The sequence below is a fragment of the Rhinopithecus bieti genome, unplaced genomic scaffold (assembly GCF_001698545.2).
Source record: "Rhinopithecus bieti isolate Rb0 unplaced genomic scaffold, ASM169854v2 scaffold_43555, whole genome shotgun sequence".
NCBI classification, from domain to species: domain Eukaryota; kingdom Metazoa; phylum Chordata; class Mammalia; order Primates; family Cercopithecidae; genus Rhinopithecus; species Rhinopithecus bieti.
The window spans coordinates 760,702-782,064 of NW_016817848.1; the positions used below are offsets into that span (position 1 = coordinate 760,702).

General features: G+C 49.2%; 1 protein-coding gene across 1 annotated transcript; it reads left to right on the forward strand.

The window, feature by feature from the left end:
• Positions 1–587: 587 nt before the first annotated feature.
• SFTPD (surfactant protein D) lies at positions 588–12,162 on the forward strand. Its single transcript, XM_017856229.1, has 8 exons — positions 588–688; positions 3,062–3,263; positions 7,101–7,217; positions 7,460–7,576; positions 7,895–8,011; positions 8,456–8,572; positions 9,185–9,268; positions 11,673–12,162. The coding sequence occupies exons 2-8, from the start codon at positions 3,065–3,067 to the stop codon at positions 12,047–12,049; spliced, it is 1,128 nt and encodes a 375-aa protein (XP_017711718.1). The 5' UTR covers positions 588–688; positions 3,062–3,064; the 3' UTR covers positions 12,050–12,162.
• The last annotated feature ends 9,201 nt before the right edge of the window (positions 12,163–21,363 follow it).

Here is a 21,363-nt window from a genome sequence, read left to right on the forward strand (position 1 = left end):
AACAAGCCTGAACAAGGCAAGGCAGAGGTCTGCTAAGGGAAATCCATCCCATAAAAGACAAGTGAGGCAGGGGCTCTCTGAGGCCTAGAGCAGCATGCAAGACAGCAAGTCTTTCCAGGTGGCAGCTCCCTAGCTGCTGCCACTACATGCTGCTGCCTCTGCAGCCACTCTACCTGCCCCACCCCTGCCCAGGTATTCCAAGCAGCTCTCAGCTCTTTCCCAATATCTGAGCAGTGCTGTTGAGACAAAGGAAGCGGAGAAGTGGACACAGTGGGTCTTGACTCTTAAGATCTGCAGTCGTGAGTTCCTTTTGCAATCACTGTAGGTCATTGTGCAACTTGCTGGTTTCTGGATTCCTGATTTCTAGACATCTATAAAATACAGATATTAATGATGCCACTTAACTCACAGAGCTGCAGTGAGAAGGGTGCAGATGAGATCAAGGCCTGATAGTGCTCTGCAAACTATAGTGATGGATGTGCATAGTGTTGTGAATATCAGTGGCAAGTTTCCAGAACACAGGTGGGGATAAGAGTGAGTGAGTCAATAGAGAAGAAAATTGCCCCACTTCTTGAAGGGAGTTTTTGGGGCTGGGCAGCTCAGGGTACAGGGCAGGCATAAATAGTGAGTGCCTGCCAAGCAAAGCCTAGTTTGCTTGGAGCTCCTGGGGCCTAAGAAAAAGAAACCTGTAAGTGTCTCTGTTCTTGCCTTTTTATTTTCTCCACATCCTGCAAATATCCCCCTGCCAATCTGGGCAGTTTGACCTATTGGTGTGGAGGGTCCGTGTAGCTGTTCTGGTCTAGGAGGCATGGGTGTGGGAGGTGGGGGCACAGGAGGTCTTATGGTGCTCTTCTGTACCTTATTCAGTGGCCTCAGCCCAGGGGAGGATTTGCTTTCTGAGCTGGGGAGCACAGGGTGGAAGAGTGGGTGTGATACCATCTAGACCTGGGATGCCACAGTGTGGAAGCTTCGGGTGGAAAAATGCAATTCTAATTTCTCTCTAGGCTCTTTTCTGTCCTGATTTCTTCAGAAAGGACAGTGGAAGAGAGACAAACCCAGGGGCCTACAGGCCTGGGTTCTAAACCCATCTTGGTGCCAACTGCCTGTGGAAAAGCAGGGCAAACATGTTTTTCTCATAGCTTCAGGTCTTTACTTTAAAAAATATACTTACTGGAGTAGGTCTCTGATTTTCCAATCCATGTTCAGAGGAGACACCCTTTTCAATGAAATCGTACTCTGAAAGCTTAGGATAAACTGGGCACTGCAGGGGTTGAGGGGGACCACGACTCTGCCTACTCCATCTGCTGCCCCAGCTAAGATGCCTCATCTAAGATGCCTCATCTGAATCTTGGGTCTGAAAACCCGGGTCTGCCCTCTCCAAGGGTCCTTCAAGCCACAGTGGCTGCTGGTGCCTTCTGTGCTATCTTGAGCCTGTAGGCAGAATGCCTATTGCCTTTCATTCTTCCCCAGAATCAGACATAAGGCCCCAGGGTTGAGGCAGCTGCAGGGCACAGGACACTGCCCTTGCTCTGGCCTGGGTCTGGCCCTTGGTGCTTGTGATTGAGTCTCTGCCAGAACAGGTGCAACCAGGTAGCTGCTGCTGGCAGTGAACTCACCCAGGTGTTTCTAGAGACTACCAGGATACCCGAGGAAGTGGTGAATTCAAAATTGAAAGAGGCTAGTGAGAAATAGGGGTCATCCACAGCCCAGAATCACCAGCAGTCAGAGAAGAAAGCACTCCTCTGGGCAGGAAGCCCCCCACTTGCCACCACCCCAGTTGGCCTGGTGACCCCTTTCTTTGCACAAGTCCCTCTGGCTTTGTTCCCAGCCTCTGCAAATCTGATCAGCTCTTTTCACTCTCATAACTTTATGGGTTCTCACTGAGAGAAAAGATATGCAAAACAGGGAATGTACCAGGTCCTGCTTTTATCCTGATCTCAATTCCTGACTATCTTAGATAATAAATGAGTGCCCTGTTGGATAGCTGCTCTTGCTTACCTGCAGCCTGACTCAGCCTGACTGAGCCTATCCGGCATGTCCTCTTTCCATATAAGACTTCTTTTTTTTTTTTTGAGATGGAGTCTCACTCTCCTGCCCCACTGCAACCTCCACCTCCCAGGTTCAAGTGATTGTCCTGCCTCAGCACCCTGAGTACCTGGGATTACAGCACACACCACCACATCCAGATAATTTTTTATATTTTTGGTAGAGGTGGGGTATTGCCATGTTGGCCAGGCTGGTTTCAAACTCCTGACTTCAAGTGATCCGCATGCCTTGGCCTCCCAAAGTCCTGGGATTACAGGTATGAACCACCATGCCCGGCCTCCACATAAGACTTATTTTCCAAACCCTCTCAGGTCTGGGAAGAACTCTAGGTGTCTCAGGATTTCTTCCACTGCTAGTTTAGTGTCTCTGAAAACTTTCACCTGGGTTCCCTCAGGGACTTTTCTCTAGAGACAGCACTTGCTTGAGGAATGGCAAATAGCCAGGCAAACGTGCATCACACTCCCAGCCTGTGCTCAGGAAGGACATCACTAAGCACTCAGAACTCTGGCTCATTTTCATACCAGCACTGTCAATGACAGTGCTAGTCCATGCAAGGCAGCAAGAGAGAAGAAACAGGCTTGCCTTGTCTGAGCTAAGCCAATTGCCTCAGTGGTACAGACAGGTCTAGGGAGTGGTGGGAGGTCCTGCCCAGAGGCACTCAATGAACCCTTCTTGATGTGACAGATGGCCCCAGTGAGGAATGCTACATCCTAGCCACTGTGCCAAACTTAGTGCCCAAGGGAAGGCACAAGAAGGGAAGACATGAGCACCTGGGAATGGGGGATGCTGCTGTCAACCTATGTCAGATTTCCAGCTGGGTAACTCTTGCCCTCCACCCAGACCACGTGCCCACCTTGTCCTTAAACTGCTTTTGGATTCCTGCTGCTCTAGGCCCCATAGCAGAGGAGAGAAGGTGAGAATGAGGGCTTCTCGTCACCTCTTGAAGCTGAGCCAAGCCCTAAACCATGTCCACGAAGCATAAGCATGTCGTTTCTCTTTCTGTTCACCTCTCCAGGCCATGCTTCTCTTCCTCCTCTCTGCACTGGTCCTGCTCACACAGTCCCTGGGCTACCTGGAAGCAGACATGAAGACCTACTCCCAAAGAACAGCGCCCAGTGCTTGCACTCTGGTCATGTGTAGCTCAGTGGAGAGTGGCCTGCCTGGTCGTGATGGACGGGATGGGAGAGAGGGTCCTCGGGGCGAGAAGGGGGACCCAGGTAGTGTGGGGCCCTGGACTTATCCTGCTGGGGAGGAATGGTCATTGGAGTTGTAACCAGCCCAGCAACTCTGGGTACTTTCTTATGCAAGTTTGGAGATGTGTTTCTTCCTCCCAAGAAGGCGAGTTCCACACTGCTCCACCAGCTGGCAAACAAGTGGCTGTGCTGAGCCCCCATGTGCCTCCTCCAGTACCCAACTGCCCTAGCTCCTCCTCTAGGATCCCCGGATCCTTCCCATCCCAAGAGCAAGCAAACAGTGGTAAACTACTGATATTTGGGGCCTTCTAGAGCCCTGTACCAGCAGTTAGCAGTTGTTCATTCCAATTAAATGATGCCTGTGCAGGGCATTAAATATTTTATTTTATTTTATTTTATTTTTTGAGACGGAGTCTCGCTCTGTCGCCCGGGCTGGAGTGCAGTGGCTGGTTCTCAGCTCACTGCAAGCTCCACCTCCTGGGTTTACGCCATTCTCCTGCCTCAGCCTCCCGAGTAGCTGGGACTATAGGCGCCCGCCACCTCGCCCGGCTAGTTTTTTGTATTTTTTAGTAGAGACGGGGTTTCACCATGTTAGCCAGGATGGTCTCGATCTCCTGACCTCGTGATCCACCCGTCTCGGCCTTCCAAAGTGCTGGGATTACAGGCTTGAGCCACCGGGCCCGGCCAAATATTTTAAATATTTAACTAGACATCACTGCATGAAGGGTGGGAAAAAATGGGGCTCCATGGCTCCATTCTCAAGCCTAATCAAGAGGATTTGCTCTAATACATTACAGAGAGAGAAAAGGAACTCACATTTCTTTGTCCACCCCCATGCTTGGGCATTCACTTGAGTAGTTCATTTAATCCTCCCAAGAGTCTTACAGGGGACATATTAATCTCCTTTGACAGGTAAGAAAATGATGATGCAAAGAGGCTAAGTAACAACCATTCTAGAGGTGGAAAGGACGAAGGCTCTGCATCAGGCTGGCCTGGGCTTTACTGCTGGCTCCATCTCTACACCTGGGCGAGCCCCTCAGTGTCACTGAGTCTGTTTTTTTATCTGGTAATGGGAGTGATATCTACTACCCAGTGATGAATAATTGAGCCAAAGGCTTTATTTTTTATTGAGTCTTTGGGATAAAGTTGCATTTCCTGCTGTACCAAATAGGTGAATTATCTTGAGCTTAGCAGAGGTACTGATAAGTAAGGGAATTGTCCCTGGAAATACTGCTCCCTGCTTGTAGGGAAGGATCTGGGTCTTACTGGCAAGAAAGGAGAATTCCATGAGCCAGCAGCATGAACCAAGGGACCTCTGTGACACTGGGCAGGGCTTCAAAGGGATCACATACAGTCTTCAACTTTCTGGAAAGAATCCCCAGGCTTTGTGGGGTAAGGGGCAAGTGAGCATCTGCCTGTCCCTTACAGACAGAAAGTGGCTCCTTGGCAGCTCTTTCTCAGAGACTCCCAACTCAGTCTGGCTTCTAGTGGGGCCCCGGATTTGAATCTCAGGGATCTTTCCCACAATGGCCCTGGGAGCTTGCCGCCTGAAGCATGGTCAAGGTCTCCCTTCCCCACATACGTGCCTCAACCCATGCACATTGTAGGCCTGGCTTTGGGTCAGTACTTGGACAGAGGACAGTGTACAGTGGGGCTGCAGGATGAGGCTCCACTCTTGTTCCTCAATTGCAGTCTCTCCAGTCACTCCGCTGTTATAGGTCTGAGGGCTGGGTTCCCTCAGAACCCTCAGGATTCCCAGAATCCACCCAGAATAAGTCTGTGTGGGGCCAAAGTCTGTGCTCGTGACCGACACCCCTGCAGAGTTGGAAGCATGTGGTCCCCAGAACCTACTACGAGGAAAATTGGGACTTGAAAGAAGAGATCTTTGAGCAGAGGTGGAGGGTGGAGCTTGAGTCACTCTGATAACACCCCCGACATATCATGGAGGGCAAATATGACCCAGATCCTACCTTCGGGGGGAACAATTCCTTATTCCTCAGCACCTCCAGCATTCCTGCTCAGCAATATTCCATGGGGGAGTCCCTCCAGGGATGCTCATCTCCCCTGGACAAATCACACACCTTACAGCAGCCCATGAGTCCCGGCAGGACCACCCTGTACCCCTGCTGCTCCTCTGACTTTGGTGCCCCCACCCCTACTCAGCTCCAACTACATAGCTCCTTTCTGGCCCCTGGCCATGCTCAGCCTCCTCCCTCCTTGGGTGCTTGCCATTTGCTCTTCTCATAGCTGTCCCTGCGGCTCACACTTCACCTCCTTCAGGGCTTTACTCCCCGATCACCCTTGCAGTGAGGTGTTCCCCGACCACCCTACCAAAAACAGACCCTACCCCAACACACCCTATGCTTTACTTTTCCCTGTGGCATTATATCTAACATACCATATGTTGTACATTTTAAATGTTTTATTATCTGTCTCTTTGAGATAGAGTTGAAGCTCCCCAGATAAGGACTGTTTATCCCCAGTATTTAGGACAGTGCCTGGCATGTATTAGAGGCTCCAGAGATATTTATGGAATGAGTGAATGGAAGATGGAAGGGGAGGAGGAATTTTAGGAGTCAAAACAGCCAAAAGGCTGGGCCATAAAGCTCCATTCAGGTGGCACTCGGGTGCAGGGCTAGGTCTCTGGGGACACTAAGATACACAGTGAGTGTTTTGAAAGGCACGGGAAAGCATTTGGGGAGGTGTCCCTCCTCCATCCCAGTGCTCTCATGGCCTCCATAGTTTGTGTACCAAGAACAAGTGGGCTCTAATGCCTCCTTCTGGAGAGTGGTGTTTTTCTCTTGGTCCATCTTCCTGCTGCCAGCTTGGCCAGGGTGAAGCCCAAGCGAGGCTCCACCTGGGGTCAGGACATCCTGCCTTGAGCACAATGTGCTGTTGGGTGTCGGGGTTGGGGCCCATCCTATAACCCTCTGTGCTTCCATTTCATCCCTAATAAGGATTGCAACCAACGGACGGACCCAGGGCATGGAATTCTACTGGGCGTGGAATTCGGATGTTTCCAGGTGGTGATGCTGCTGGGATACGCCAGCACATACTCTTCCACCCACCCAGCAAATTCACCCACAACCATATGCTTACTCGCCACGGAGCCCCAGCCTCCTCTGCCATGGGAGCATGACTTCCAACTCTGAAATGTCACTTCCTCTCTGCAAATCTCCCTCAATTCTCCTTGCTCTTAAAATCCCACTTTCTCTTTGAGGAAGACAGCTCTGAGTGTGTGAGTGCTGGGGTGGGGACGCTGGGATGAGATAAGGGACACTTAATGCATTGTCTTTCCTCTGTTTTGTCTCACAGTGTATTATGAACCCCCTGCTGAGCAGGACCTGAGGCTAAGCTCAGATTTACATGTGGCCTAGTGCCAGGTATAAAGTAGGTACTGCATAGATGGCTCTTAGTGAACAAATAAATGAGCAAATGGACCAATAACTAAATGAACATGTTAGCACCACCTGTCTGGTGCCATTTTTGGTAGGTTTCCCTGGTATATATATATATACATATATATATATAAGGGGAATGCAAGCAGTCCATGATCACAGGTAAGAGCTGACAGATTGCCTGCCATCAATACAATGGCCTTGGAGCAGGGGAAGGAGCACAGCATAGAAGGTCAGACAGGTCTTGGCTTTAATCCACCTCCAACTCTGGAAGGCTTCTTCCTCATCTATAAAATGGGGATGTTGATACCCATTTCCTGGATCACCACTGGACCCGGGTGTGTGACAGTGGAAGTCTCACGCTCTGCAGAATCCTGAAGGAATGCTGGGGGCTGATCCCGCAGGCAGCTGGCCCTTTCTGGGTCTAGGGCCAGGTCTTTGTCCATTTCTTCTGCTGCTACAGGTTTGCCAGGAGCTGCAGGGAAAGCAGGGATGCCTGGAGAAGCTGGCCCAATTGGGCCCAAAGGGAACGATGGCTCCATTGGAGAACCTGGACCAAAGGGAGACGCTGGGCCAAGTGGTGAGCAACTGGGTGTTGACTTCTGGTGTTTCCAGGTGGTGGTGCAGCTGCAAGGATATGCCAGTGGGCACGCATAGAGCCCATCCCAGGAAGAAGGCACTGGGTCATTTCAGGACAGATAGGGGCTGCTCTTGGGAGGACAACAATGCTGCCTCCCTGACCTCTGTTATTACCCTCACCTTACTACACTCCTCCTGCCAAGAGTCTTCATTATTACTGACCGGGCTGGTGCTTTTCCTCAGGACCTCCAGGACCTCCCGGTGTGCCTGGTCCAGCTGGAAGAGAAGGTCCCCTGGGGAAGCAGGGGAACATAGGACCTCAGGGCAAGCCAGGCCCAAAAGGAGAAGCTGGGCCCAAAGGTAGGTGGCTGGTCTGTGGCTGATCTAAGACGGGAAAGGAGGAAGGCCAAAGGTCCATGATGTGACCTGAGGTGTGCTCAGAGTGCCAGGGAGAGCCCAGACCCTCGATGCTCCAAAGGCCTTGCCATGCACCCTCCCAATCTCCACAATTACAATATTTTCCTCTCACCCTCCACAGAGGAGCCCCAGAAAGCAAGGAGAGTCTCCCCACTTTTCTCTCTGACCCTAAAGTTGTGGGCAAAAAGCTTCATTGCTAAGAAAACCACACCTGCTGAACGTACTCTTAGCTGTGTTTGTTCCTGTGTGTTCCTTCCTCAGGAGAAGTAGGTGCCCCTGGCATGCAGGGCTCAGCAGGGGCAAGAGGGCCCGCAGGCCCTAAGGGAGATCGTGGTGTCCCTGGTGAGCGTGGAGCCCCTGGAAACGCAGGGGCAGCAGGTGAGCAGTGGAAAGAGCTGGGCTGAGCGGGGTCCAGTTCTCCTGTGCCTGCTTGGAGCTGTCAATGCCTACCCCCCACCCCCCAACCACCCGTAAAGGCAAAGGTGGCATTGCTGGACCACAGGGAGAATCTGTATCCAAGAAGGGTGCATGAAGGGGCTCTGGGGATGGTTCCTATCTAGGGAGATTGGGGTCCTCAGCAATGGAGAAGTGTGTTCAGGAAAGATTAGTTGTTGGGTGGCGGGGCACTTTTACACAGCAGGGTTGATTGCTGGGTGACAGGGACAGTCAGTGTATAGAGAGCTGCATGGCTGGGTATTGGGGACCACCTATCTATTTCTGGGCAATAAAAATAGTTAATCCATGTACGGGAAGGTAAAAATGCTAAAAAAAAAAAAAAAAAAAAGTGGGTACATAGCTCACCCAGTTCTTCTTTCACCCCAGGGTCTGCTGGAGTCATGGGTCCTCAGGGAAGTCCAGGTGCCAGGGGACCCCCAGGATTGAAGGGGGACAAAGGCGTTCCTGGAGACAAAGGAGCAAAGGGAGAAAGTGGGCTTCCAGGTAAGGTAGCAGCTCCCGGCTCAGGGAAGCCCCGCTGGGACATGGGTGTGCAGAGAGGAAGCCCTCCCCATCCCAGAGGAGGGGTTCTGGGATGTGTGCCCCATCAATGGCACCTGGTGGGTGGAACTCAGGAAAGGTGGACAGGCTGGAAGGCAGGAGCACTGGGCTCTAGTCTTAGCTGCTTAGTACTCATGGGAAAGCAACCTGAACAGCTTCTCCATCTGACTATCGGGAAAACTACAGCTGCCTTCCCAATTCATGGGACAGATTTGGGCATTAAAAATCTGGTGAATAGGAAACACATGAGTGTGTATTCCTGCCCAGCACCCACTCCCCACCCCACCCAATGGAGATGCCATTATATCCCAAGACTTTAAAGTCACAATGCCATCTGGTTCAGTGTTAGTGAAGTACAGGGAACAATTTGTCCATAGCCGAACCATAAGACATCCTTGCATAGCAGGGGCCAGCTGTGTCAGCAGATGTGGGCTTGCTGTGGGTCAGTCCCACAATATGTGCCCACAACTAGACACCCTTCCCTTGGAGCCCAGACTCTGAGCTCTACCTTCGCTCTCTGGACAAGTCTTTACTTGGCCATTTTCTCCCCTCCAGATGTCGCTTCTCTGAGGCAGCAGGTTGAGGCCTTACAGAAACAAGTACAGCACCTCCAGGCTGCTTTCTCTCAGTATAAGAAAGGTGAGTTCCTGGATCTGAACCTGGGCCCAGCACTGGCATTGGGCCCCACGCTAGATCTCGACCTTGGTTTGGACTTGGGCTGGGGCTAGACCTTTAGCTGGGCCTGAGGCAGTGCCTGTCCTGGGTCTAGGATGGGAATGAGCTGGGACCTGTGCAGGGCTGTACCTGGGACTGTGGCAGGGAGTAGGGCTCAGGCTGGGATGGGGCTAGAACAAGGCAGCCACCTGCTCCTGGAGCTGGAAGTAGACCCAAGGGGGCAAAGGAGGAGGATGTGGCCCCTATCACCAGCTCACCAGGCCGGCAGTAGCATAGTCAAGGCCATCAGGCTCCTGAACCACCCACCAACCTCAATGCCACCTGTGCCCTGAGACAAACTGTTGTCCTGAGTCCAGTGCAATTCACTAGAGCCTCTCTCCTGCCTACCCTGTGCTGGTGCCTCTGATAGACAAGGGGCTACCCAAGACCGGTTGCATTTCTTACCTCGGAGGGGCCAGGTATGGGAGTGCCCAGTGATGCTGCTGCACATCCCAAGGCAGCACAGAAACCAGATACTGTTCTGGGAGCTAGGACTGGCGTTCTGCTCTGGGGGTCCAAGGCAGGTGGAGACCTGACCTTGGTATGTGGCCATCAGTTATCTCACCTTAGACATGCTCCTGGTTCAAACAGCGGGTGGGCTGCTTCTGGGCTCCAGCCACTGCTGGGCTCTGCCTGCAGCTCTGGAGGTGTTTTATAGCAGAGTGTTTGCCCTGACCCTGGAATCCTGAAGAGTCAGAGGCCTCCAGGGGCACACACCTGAGGGCCTGGTGCCTTTTTGAATCTCCACATCAGTGCCCAACAGTCCCTCCTCTCCTCTGCCCTTCCTGACATCAGCTTTGAGTTCAGGCAAATCTCATTGAGCCAAAAAATAAAAGATAAAAGTTTTCTGAAGTAATAGAGCATGAAGGGCTGACTGGGTGCAACATAGGTTTGGCTTCTAAGTACCCAAGCTCTGAGATGAGAGTTTCAAGCATTTGGTATATCTCTCTTTCTACATATGCTCTAATTCACTCAGAGGCACAGTGACAGAAACACACAGAGGAACACGTCCATATGTACCCGCCGCAGGTGTGCGCACTTAAACACCATCACTCACTCCACCTTCATCTACATACGTGAGCTCATATGTTGTCTATAAAGCACATACAAATATGCACACACATCCAGATGAACCTTACATACTCTCATGTACCTTTGGATAGATGCACATGTATTCAAAGGCATGCCCACATATGTGCATGGCACATAAACCTAGTAATGGTACCTGGACTCTTATGCTGACTTTGTTCAGGGCTGCTCTGGGTGCCACCCTGAGCCCATGGAGAATCTTAAGGACAATGAGTCAGGGTGCAGCCTGCATTCTGAGCAGCCCAACAAAGCCAGGGGCATAGCCTTCCCTGGAGCTTCCAGTCCTTTGCAGAATATTTCCATGCATGGGCCCAGGAGCCACAAGGACAGACCAAAAAGAGATACTTGACATGTCACACAGGCAATGCTTTTGTGAAGTGAGCCCTCATTTTAGAGACGAGGAAATGGAAACCCTGAAAAGGAAAGTGACTTTCTCTTGCCCACGGAACAGCCGTTGCCAGGGTGGATCTGAATGCCCGGTCTTCAAGTTCCCACCCAGGGCTGACTCCAGCACTAACACCATTCCCCTGTGCCTCACTCACACATGCCCTTCAGATGCCCTCTTCCACTCCCTCAGCACCTCCCAGGCAGGCTGACTGGCTGGGGCATCGCCCACGTGCATACAAAGAGGCCGACATGAGGCCAGACCCAGAGCAGAGATTAGCATCTGGCAGCTTTCAGATGTCCTCTCCTCTTCCTGTCTCTCTCCTTTCCTCACCCTATCGCACAGCACAGACTCTCTCCGACAACCCCACATCCCCTACTGTTGTACAGGGTGACAGTGGGCTCATTGCAGGTGTTTTCTGTACTCTCAGAAACTGGCCTGGTCTACACCGTGATCAACTTGGGAAAAGCTGTTCAATTCTACACAGTAATTGAGAAATTGATTCTCCTATATAGCGTGTGCTGAAATAGAAAGAGCATGTCTGAGCTTTGGTGTCAGACTGAGTGAGGTTGAATCCCTAACTGCATGTTTGCTGCTTGTGTGACTTTGGGCCTCTTAGCTTCTCTCATCTCCAGTGCTCTCATCTGTAAGTGGCGAATCATGGTGTCACCTCACAGGGTAGGTCATGGGACGGAGACTGTTCAGGAACAGTCTGTCTTGCATTCTCTCTGGCATCCTGATGTGGTGCCTGTTTGGGAGGTCTGAGAGGCTCAGGTTGGAGCACAGAGGTCTCAGAGCCCTTGAGCTTTGGCCAGGTGATATCACAACCCCAACCTGACTCTCTTCTTCTCCTAGTTGAGCTCTTCCCAAATGGCCAAAGTGTCGGGGAGAAGATTTTCAAGACAGCAGGCTTTGTCAAACCGTTTACGGAGGCACAGCTGGTGTGCACACAGGCTGGTGGGCAGTTGGCCTCTCCACGCTCTGCCGCTGAGAATGCCGCCTTGCAACAGCTGGTCATAGCTCAGAATGAGGCTGCTTTCCTGAGCATGACTGACTCCAAGACAGAGGGCAAGTTCACCTACCCCACAGGAGAGTCCCTGGTCTATTCCAACTGGGCCCCAGGGGAGCCCAACGATGACGGCGGGTCAGAGGACTGTGTGGAGATCTTCACCAATGGCAAGTGGAATGATAGGGCTTGTGGAGAAAAGCGTCTCGTGGTCTGCGAGTTCTGAGTCAACTGGGGTGGGTAGGGCAGTGCTTGGCCCAGGAGTTTGGCCAGGAAGTCAAAGCTTAGACCCTCATGCTGCCAATATCCTAATAAAAAGCTGACCATCTGTGCCGGGAAGGAATTCTCTACAGAACATGGCCAAAAGGTAGGGCTGCTGCAGGACACCACAGAGTGAAATGTGAGGCTGCCTTCACACTAAAACTTCATTCAGGGGAAGAAGGGGCCAGCCTGCTTTCCCTATAAGTGATAAAAGTGGGTCTCCAATGACCTTCCTGTCCCCAAACCTGATGACTCCCTTTCAGCTCCTTTTCTCAAACCATCAGCTGCATTTGACCCTGCGGATCTCTCCCTCCTCTTTCAAGCACTTCCTCCTCCCAGCTTCTGGATACCCCTCTTGCCTGCTCTGACTTTTTTTTTTTTTTTTTTTTTTGAGACTGGGTCTTACTCTGTCACCAAGATTGGAGTGCAGTGGTGTGATCTGGTCTCACTGCAAGCTCTGTCTCCCAAGTAGTTGAGACCACAGGCATGAGCCACCAAGTCCAGCTAATTTTTTGCATTTTTGGTAGAGATGATGTTTTGCCACGTTGCTCAGGCTGGTCTTGAACTCCTGGGCTCAAGTAATCTGCCTGCCTTGGGCTCCCAAAGTGCTGGGATTACAGGCATAGGCCACCGCCCCTGGTCGCTTATTAGTCTTTTTAGCTTGTCCCTCTTTCTCTCCTTGACCACTTAATGGTGTAGTGCCGAAGTCTCAGCTCTCAGCTGTCTTCTTTTCTTACACTCACTCCAGAGATGAGCTCATCCTGTCCCCTGCTTCAAATTCCTTCTACAGGCTGGTGACTCCCCCAGGTATATCCCTATTCAGCACCTCTCCCTGAACCCCAGATTCCTCTAGCCAGCTCAGGCTGGAACCCAGGGATAAAAGGAGGCTCCCAGCCTCCATGGCTGCCTCTTATTTCAAGGTCTAAGCCCAGGAAGGTGCACAGCACAGCAGGGTGACCTGGCAGAGAATGTCTGCCTCCCCAGCAAGGCCACATGGCCCTGCACTCAGTAGGCCCTTCCTCACCCCTACACTGCCCAGGATCTCTCTCCATCCCTGCCAACATAACTGCCTCTTGACTAATGGGAGGAGTACCAGCTGCATAATCCTAAAGCCGTCTGAAATCTTAGGGAACTTTGGAACAAAGGGTCTCTGGCCAAGCTCAGATTTACCTCCAATCCTCTTCTTGCCTGGTGATTCCAGGAATGTTCTTTCCCCACTCAACCTTAGAGATAATCTAGTTAAATCCTCCTCCTCGTTTTCCAAATATGAAAACCAAGGCACAGAGTGGGATGAAACTGCAGGGACAAAAGGGGGTGTCAGTGTTACAGCTGGGTCATTAGCAAGGTCATTTTGACCCTAAAACCTATACATTTAGGTCATAAATATATAGGCCAAAGATCATGCATATTTAGTTGATTTGACATATTGTCACACCTAATGATTTAAATGACACCTGTGTTCAAAAGATGGCAATGACACCTGGATGAACCATGGCCCCATAAAAGGCGCAAACAAATAAGCTCTCTCCTGATAGAAAACCAGCCACTCTCTCCTTAGTTCACACAAACCAGGGGGACTTCTCTTTCTGAATGGGACTCCCCCTGGTCCCATCCCTCTTCCCAGCACTCCTACAAGTACATCTCATATATAGGACAGCATGTCTGTAAAACAAAAGCCACACTTCAAGATAGCATGCAGCCCAGGTTCTCTGCTAAGATCTTTCTCCAGTTACTGAAAAAAAAAAAAATCCCCAAATTTCTGGCAGCTTCTGAAATATAGGTCAATTACACAATAATGACCAAACTACTCAGAGACAACACCTAAACCCATTCATCGAGGGAGCTCAGAATGGCTTTTTCATTACAAGTAAGAGAAAACACTTGGATCTAGCATAAGCCAAGAGAAGTGTTTTTTTGAACCATATGGGCTCAAAAAGGACTAGGGGGACTCAGGTAACGGCATGCTGTCTCCCTGGCTTTTGCTTCTCTCTGTGCATCTTTGCATCTTTCCCTCTTTTGCACACCAGCTTCCTCTGCTTACTGGTCTCTTGACTACCCAAGCATTAAGAATCATGTGTCCTAAAGACTGCTGCACAGAAATCAGAAACTCTCCAATGGAATCAATCGGAAACTCCTGTGGAAATGAGTCTTTCTGTCTCAGATGCCCACCTCAAGTCCAATCAACTAAACTTGGGGAGTGGGACCACATGGTATGATATGGCCACTAGGATAGATGCAAGATCATGATGGTCTGGGAAGACCCCCTGAAAGTTACCACTACCCACCCCAATACTTAAGCCAAACCTACTTCTTGCTAAGGGAAAAGTCAGCGTAGCTGAAGTGTGTGGAGAGAAAAAAATATCCTATGATGATGAAGGCCTGCAATGTGGATACTTCAAACCCCAAGAAGAATTTTCAGATCCATCAGTGCCATGGACCACAAGGGTCTGGTTTGCTCTCCAGCACAGAGAACAAGCAGGGAGGGCCACTTGAGATCTGTAGGCACAGGCTGATTAGAATAGAGGACTGAAGCAGTTATTTCAGAAATTCAGGTCCTAACCCATTCCTGAGCACAGAGGTCTCCCCTGCACTAACACACATGGGCCAAGGTCAACACAGACCTCAGTGGCTGCCCTGCCTCAATTGTAGCAGTCAGGGTCCCTTGTTTAGTAGCCTGTGTGTCAAGTGATTTACGCTCTCAGGTGATGTTGTGACTGTCATCATGGACACCCTGAGAGCAGGCTGAGACCCATCCATGTCTGAAGTGGGGACTTTCACAGCAGTTTCATAGAGAAACCCCTGTTCAGTTGAAAAGTATATTCTCAAGTCTCATCCTGGTTTTCAACCTTCTATCACCAACCCAGCCCACATTCCATAATGAGCAGCTGATGTGGAGCGCTTTGATGTTGGCTTTTCTAGGATCCTGTCAATGTTCTGAATGCCCTTGATACACATCACTGAAACTTGAGTTGCGTAAGTTCAGGGCATTCTCAACCACTCTTTTTTTCCAGATATTCACCTTAAAATTCAAGTTTAATGATGTGCTTGACCTTTTCAAGTTACCTACCTAGAGCAAAGAAACTAGTTATCTATTAGAGAAATAGGGTCTTAATTTGTATGTCAAATATTTATCCAGGCATTGGATATGACGATAGACATGGTTAGTCATGCCCTCATGATCCTGCACTTCCCTAACATAACAAGATGAGTAAGCTGCAGGATTGTTCTGGCAATGGACAATAGCGGCGCTTAGCAAGTGGATTTAGAATGAATGGATGGATGATAAGAGTTTTAACGGTGAGAATAGAGAAGATACCTCTCTTTGTGCAATTACCAAGCCACTCAGAGACCAAGGCAGTCTTCATTACTGTCCACTCTAATTGCCTGTGACTATTAGGCTTCTCTATGGCTAACAGCAGGCCTGGCATCTTATGGTAGGTTTTACCGCTTTTCGCCAATCTTTCACTGAGAAAACTTTTGAAGGCAGGCATGAACCGGTGATGTGGGTCACTCCTGGGGAGAAGCAGAAAAGAGTGGGTATACGCTTCTGAAATGCCCTCTCGTCTGCTGCCATGTCTTCTGTGATTACAGACAGATTGGTAGATATAAAGTTCTTATACAAGGCCAGGCGTGGTGGCTCACCTCTATAATCCCAGCACTTTGGGAGGCCGAGGTAGGCGAATCACTTTGAGGTCAGGAGTTCAAGACCAGCCTGACTAACGTGGGCAAAACCCTGTCTCTACTGAAAATACAAAAATTAGTTGGGAGTGCTGGCATGTGCCTGTAATCCCAGCTACTTGGGAAGCTGAGGCAGGAGAATCACTTGAACCCGGGAGGTGGAGATTGCAGTAGGCAGAGATTGTGCCACTGCACTCCAGCCTGGGCGACAGAGTGAGACCCTGTCTCAATAATAATAATAATAATAATAAATTGTACAATCAAACATTCTGGAACCTGAGTAAATGCATGGAAAGCAACTGCCCTTGGGGGTTGCCTGGATCTAGGCAATGGACTTGTACTCTGAGTGATATTTGGGGGTTGTTACTGCAGTGTCTCTCCTTCCTGGATACATTTGAATATTAACATATTTGCCCTCTGTTTACTTAAAAGTCTGTAGGCAATCTCAGACTACTTGGCTGAAACACCTTTGAGCCACAGAGAGGGACTTATGAGCACCCTGCCTGAGCAGAATGGTCCTTATGTAAGTCCTGTTTGTAGGGCTGAATAAAGTGTTTTTAAGATGTCTCTAGGCCCTTTGATCTGAGGAAATTGCGGAGTGGCCTCATTGCCAGCCCTTCTACATATTTATTTTAAAATTCCCTTAATACTTCATTTGAGGGGTAAGTGCCTGGGGCCAGGCCAGGGCCGAAAGGTCAGATGGCAACTTCAAGCCAAGCAAATGCATTCTGTGACCAGAGGGAAGGATCAGGACAGGAAGGGGATGCTTGACCCCTAGCTAGAGAGATGGCCTGAGAGAACAGAGAGAGGATGAGAGGGATGGGGATCCTGCAGAGAACCTAGACACTTGGTGCACCCCTATAAATGTTCACAGGAAAGAAAAGAGGGAGTGGAGGAAGGTGTGAGGACTTCATGAAGTGATTCTAAAGCTCATGAAAGAATGACTCTCAAGGGTTAGGAAAATCGCTTAAAATAGGATAATTAGAATGGATTTGACCCATCTAGGTTAGAGGGTTTTATAAAACTAGCATAATTGAAGTTGTATATTAATGACACAGAAATAGACAGAATAATGAAAAAGAACAGAAAGGGTAAAAATGGGCTCAAGCATGTATATATACATGTATGTATCCTATACGCATGATAAAGAGAGAATGCCAAAATTATAGGAATACAATGACTTACCAATGAATCATTCTGTGTTAAATAGTTAAACATTTAGAGAAAGTGTAAAATCAGATTATTTTATTACATATACAAATTAAAATTAGAAGAAAATATAAGTAACGATTTATGTAGGAAGGAAAAAGATCTATCTAAGAATGCTATCAGATAGAGGAACCCAAAGTGATAATATTGACATATCTGACTACATAAGAAATACATAAAACTTTTCTACTGAAAAGTAAAACACAACATAAAAGAAAAATAGTTATGTATTTGCAATGTATATAACAGATACATCAATAAGAAAATTATGAATATCTAAATAGGAAAATGGCATAAGAATGAGAAAAGGAAATTAATAAAGGAAGAAATACTAATGGCCAATAGTACTGATAGGTGAAAATGCATAATCTTAGTAGTAATTTTAAACCTTAATGAAACAGTAATATGCATCCGAAAATCTGTAAGATAGAGTTACAGCTATACTCAGAGGAAATAAGTAACTTTGCTTTCATTATTAAAAATTAAAAAACAAAGAAAATGGACTGCAAATAGTTGAACTAAGTGTTCATTTTTTTAAACAAATTTTTAAAACAACAACAAAAAAAGGAAGGACAAAACAAATAAATATAAAAGTGAAATTAATGAAATATAAAATAACAATAATAGAAATAAATTGGGCATGGTGGCTCAGACCTGTAATTCCAGCACTTTGGGAGGCTGAGGAGGGGAGGATCCCTTGTGGTCAGGAGTTCAAGACCAGCCTGGACAACATAGGGAGATCCTGTCTCTACCAAAAAAAAAAAAAAAAATTAAAAAATAGCCAGGTGTGGTGGTGTGCACTTGTCCCAGATACTTGTGAGGCTGAGGCAGGAGGATCACTTGAGCCCAGGAAGTCGAGGCTGCAGTGAGCCATAATTGCACCACTGCACTTCAGCCTGGAAGACAGAGCAAGACCCTGTGTCAAAACAGCAACAACAACAACAAAACAATAATAGATACGACAAATTATCTCAGAAACTAGATTTTTTAAGAGTTGGATTAGACAAATACATGTTGATAAATTTGTATAAGAAGAAAAAAGCCAACATACAGAGTAGTAGCGATAAGAAAAGAATAGAGATATGAAAAAAATAAAAAGAATTTTGAGATAATGTATTCACTTCCTTTTAGGCATTGATCAGAATTGAAAGCAGCAAGAACTCAGGGAATTTGGCATCCCTCCCCATCCTTCCCTTGCTTTTGCTCTGTGGCCTGGGGTCAGATACTATACTCCTTGCCCTGAAGCTCCAGGTGGTTTATAGCCCCTGGCTAAGGAGGAGGAAAGTGGCACTGCTTTTTATCTGACGTGGCATTTAACTCATAACCTTGGTGCATTAGGCAAGCATGACCATATAACAGTGAGTGTGATGTTAAACCATCTCTCGCCACCTTCCATCTCAGGCATGGTTGGGAGCTTCTACCTCTGGACTCCCCAGACCCTTTTCACATAGGGAATCCAAAATGTTCATGACCTTTTCTGATTCCTGCCCTTGGGGTGCTTGGGAACCAGACCCCATCAGTGTAGGAGAGATGACCACCCAGGAACTGCTTGCATACAGCACAGGAAAGGGTCAGCACTGCTGGGCAAGGTGAGGTCTCCAGAGGATGCTCTTACTGGGGAAAAGAGTCTCAAATGCAACTCGGCATATGGCTTCTGGTAGTACTTCTGTGATTGTCAAGGCCATAAATTCTCATGGGGATAGGAAGCTGGACACATCAGGAGCTCTGGGCAGGGCTAGAGGGCTGGACAATGAGTCCTTTTCCCCACACCATCTGACATCCCTTGGTAATGACTGTGGGGTTAAATGGCTTTCAGGGTCTTTCCCAGGCCATGTAGGAGATAGTTGATCAGCTGTCTGGCACAGATAAGGGGGAGGAGAGGGTCAGTATGTGTGCTAATGTGTCATCCTTGGCTTAAGAGGGCACTGCCCTGCAGGTCCAGAGGGAACCCAACAAGGGGGTTGCCCTGAGCTTCATCATGCGCCCAGTGAAGGCACCTTCTGGGACTTCTGCAAGAATACTGTGCTTCCACCAGTTGGCTTCCCAGGAAGCCCAAGAACAAGAAACAAGGACAGTGTTGAATCTGGTGGAACAACAATGTCATTTCCATTTGAGACCCCCTAGGAGATCCCCACCATCCCTCTGTGCACCAGACCCTCTGCTGGTGGCCTAATGGGTCCCAGGCAGAGTCCCTAAAGTGTCCTGGGTTGCAGGTTCCCAGCCTGAACCCCTTTGTCCTTTTGAAATGATGTGGGGTCATCACAGGAAAATCACAAGCAAATACTTAGTAGTGTTCTCCAAAAGAACCTGATTCAGAGAAAAGTCCAGATTCTTTCCCTGCTGATGCTGACGAAAGAAAAAAGTGACTGCATTTGAGAGAGATACCCAAAAAGTCCACAAAGGGAACCCAGAGAGCAACCCACAAATCCAGCCCCGACATGACTCAGACAAGAGCAGCAGCAAAGTCCTGTCTTGAGGTGATTCTGAAATTGCTTTAGACACAGACCTGTGGAGGGGCAGGCAAGGAGAGTGTGGGGGTGGCCTGTGGGTCCTGCCCTAAAGAGATCACATTCTAGGCTTGGAAAGGAGACAGATGCATAGACAAGGAGCAGAGCATCCCGCCAGTCCCCGGGGCTTGCTGTGCACTGAGGGTGTCGGGATCCAGCATGCTGAAGACCTGCGGTCACGCAGTAGGAGCGTGTGTCTGGCCCTGACCCTGCAGGGTGGGAACACAACCCAAGTGAGCAAAGCAACCAGGACAATGGTGGAGAGGAGGAAAGCAGGAGCATCCGAAGTTGCAGACAAGGTGCTCATGTGATCCCACCACTCACCTGGCTGGGCTTGCGTCTCTCTGGATTTGCTGGCCTTGTCTTGGAGGCAACCAGCAGGGGACAGCACGAGGCCACAGCACCGGCTGCACATGGCCACTGCTGCTGGGGCCAGGGATACTCAATTATCAGAGAAAGGAGGCTGTGCCCGTAACCATATTCCAAAATGAGTTTTGCTGTTTCTCTCTTGGATCCAGCTTAGAGCTGAGTTAAGCTCCAGAGAAGGGAATTGGGTCACACATCTTGGTGGAGGTCTCAGATTCATTAATTTATTATTCATTCACTCACTTATTCACTCAACTGTTATTGATTGAGTGTGTATGTGGTTCCCAGCCCTTTTCAAGGACTGCAGAGGTGAGTGACATGGTCTTGTACTAATCACAACAGCAGGGACTAATGTTGGCATGGCCTTTATTGCAGGCCAGTGCTGTCCTAATCGCCTTGCTTATATCAGTTCATCAATTCCTTCAACAACCCTCTGAGGTGGACACTGTCATGATCCCAATTTTACCAAGAAGGGAACTAACACACAGAGAGTGTATTATGTGACTTGCCCAGGGTCACACAGGTGCAAACTGGTGGAACCAGGATTTGAATCCAGGTAGTCTGACTCCAGAATCCTCACTCTTTTTTTTTTTTTTTTTGAGACAATCTCAGTCCATTGCCCCAACTGGGGCACAGTGGCACGATCTCTGCTCGCTGAAACCTGTGCTTCCTGGGCTCAAGTAATCCTCTTGCTTCAGCCTCCTGAGTAGGTAGGGTTATAGGCATGCGCCACCATGCTCGCCTAATTTTTTGTATTTTTAGTAGAGGTGGGGTTTGGCCATGTTGCCCAGCCTGGTCTCGAAATCCTGAGCTCAGATGATCTGCCCACCTCGGCCTCCCAAACTGCTGGGGTTACAGGCATGAGCCACTGACCCTGGCTAGATTCCTTATTCTTAATGACTTTGCAACACGGACATAACTTGAGCAGATGGCCACGACGACGTCAGATAACCATAATTCTTAGAAGAAAATAAAAAGGAGTGTTGTAATGGTGACTGGGGTTGGAGCAACCTTAGCTTCAGTGGTTAGGCAGGGACTCGGGTAGTGGGGGAATGGTGACATACAATCTAAGACCTGGCAGGGGAAGAGGATCATATTAGTGCTCAATCTCTGTGGACCCCCCGGTGTTTGAGAACACAGCTTATGACCTCTTATGGAGGACCTTTTGTCTCTGACCAAGCACCCCAACTCACCCAGAGTCTCTGGGGTCAGCTCGAGCCAATGTTCTTCAGCGAGGAGTATGCAGATGTGGACCTGGAGACAGGCTTGGGGAGGTAGGGGCTGAGCCCCCCAGTGGCAGGATGCTGAGAACCTCAAGCACTGGGCCTGCTGCTGCTGGTTTCCATACAGGCACTCAACACACACTCACACATGCACAACAACACACACAAACAGCCCCAAGCCCATGTGTATACAATTCCCCCCTCAAGGTCCCACACATCCAGTGCCTCATGTGCTCTGAAGCTCCTCAGAGCTGTCCAAACCCCAGATCCCCTCCCTAAAGTCACAGGAAGCAGTG

Excerpts from the sequence above, each read along its gene's own strand:
- SFTPD (XM_017856229.1), top strand. The coding sequence starts at position 3,065 with ATGCTTCTCTTCCTCCTCTCTGCACTGGTCCTGCTCACACAGTCCCTG. Across the intron at positions 3,264-7,100 it reads GGGCGAGAAGGGGGACCCAG|GTTTGCCAGGAGCTGCAGGG; the intron begins GTAGTGTGGGGC and ends CTGCTGCTACAG. Across the intron at positions 7,218-7,459 it reads GGGAGACGCTGGGCCAAGTG|GACCTCCAGGACCTCCCGGT; the intron begins GTGAGCAACTGG and ends GCTTTTCCTCAG.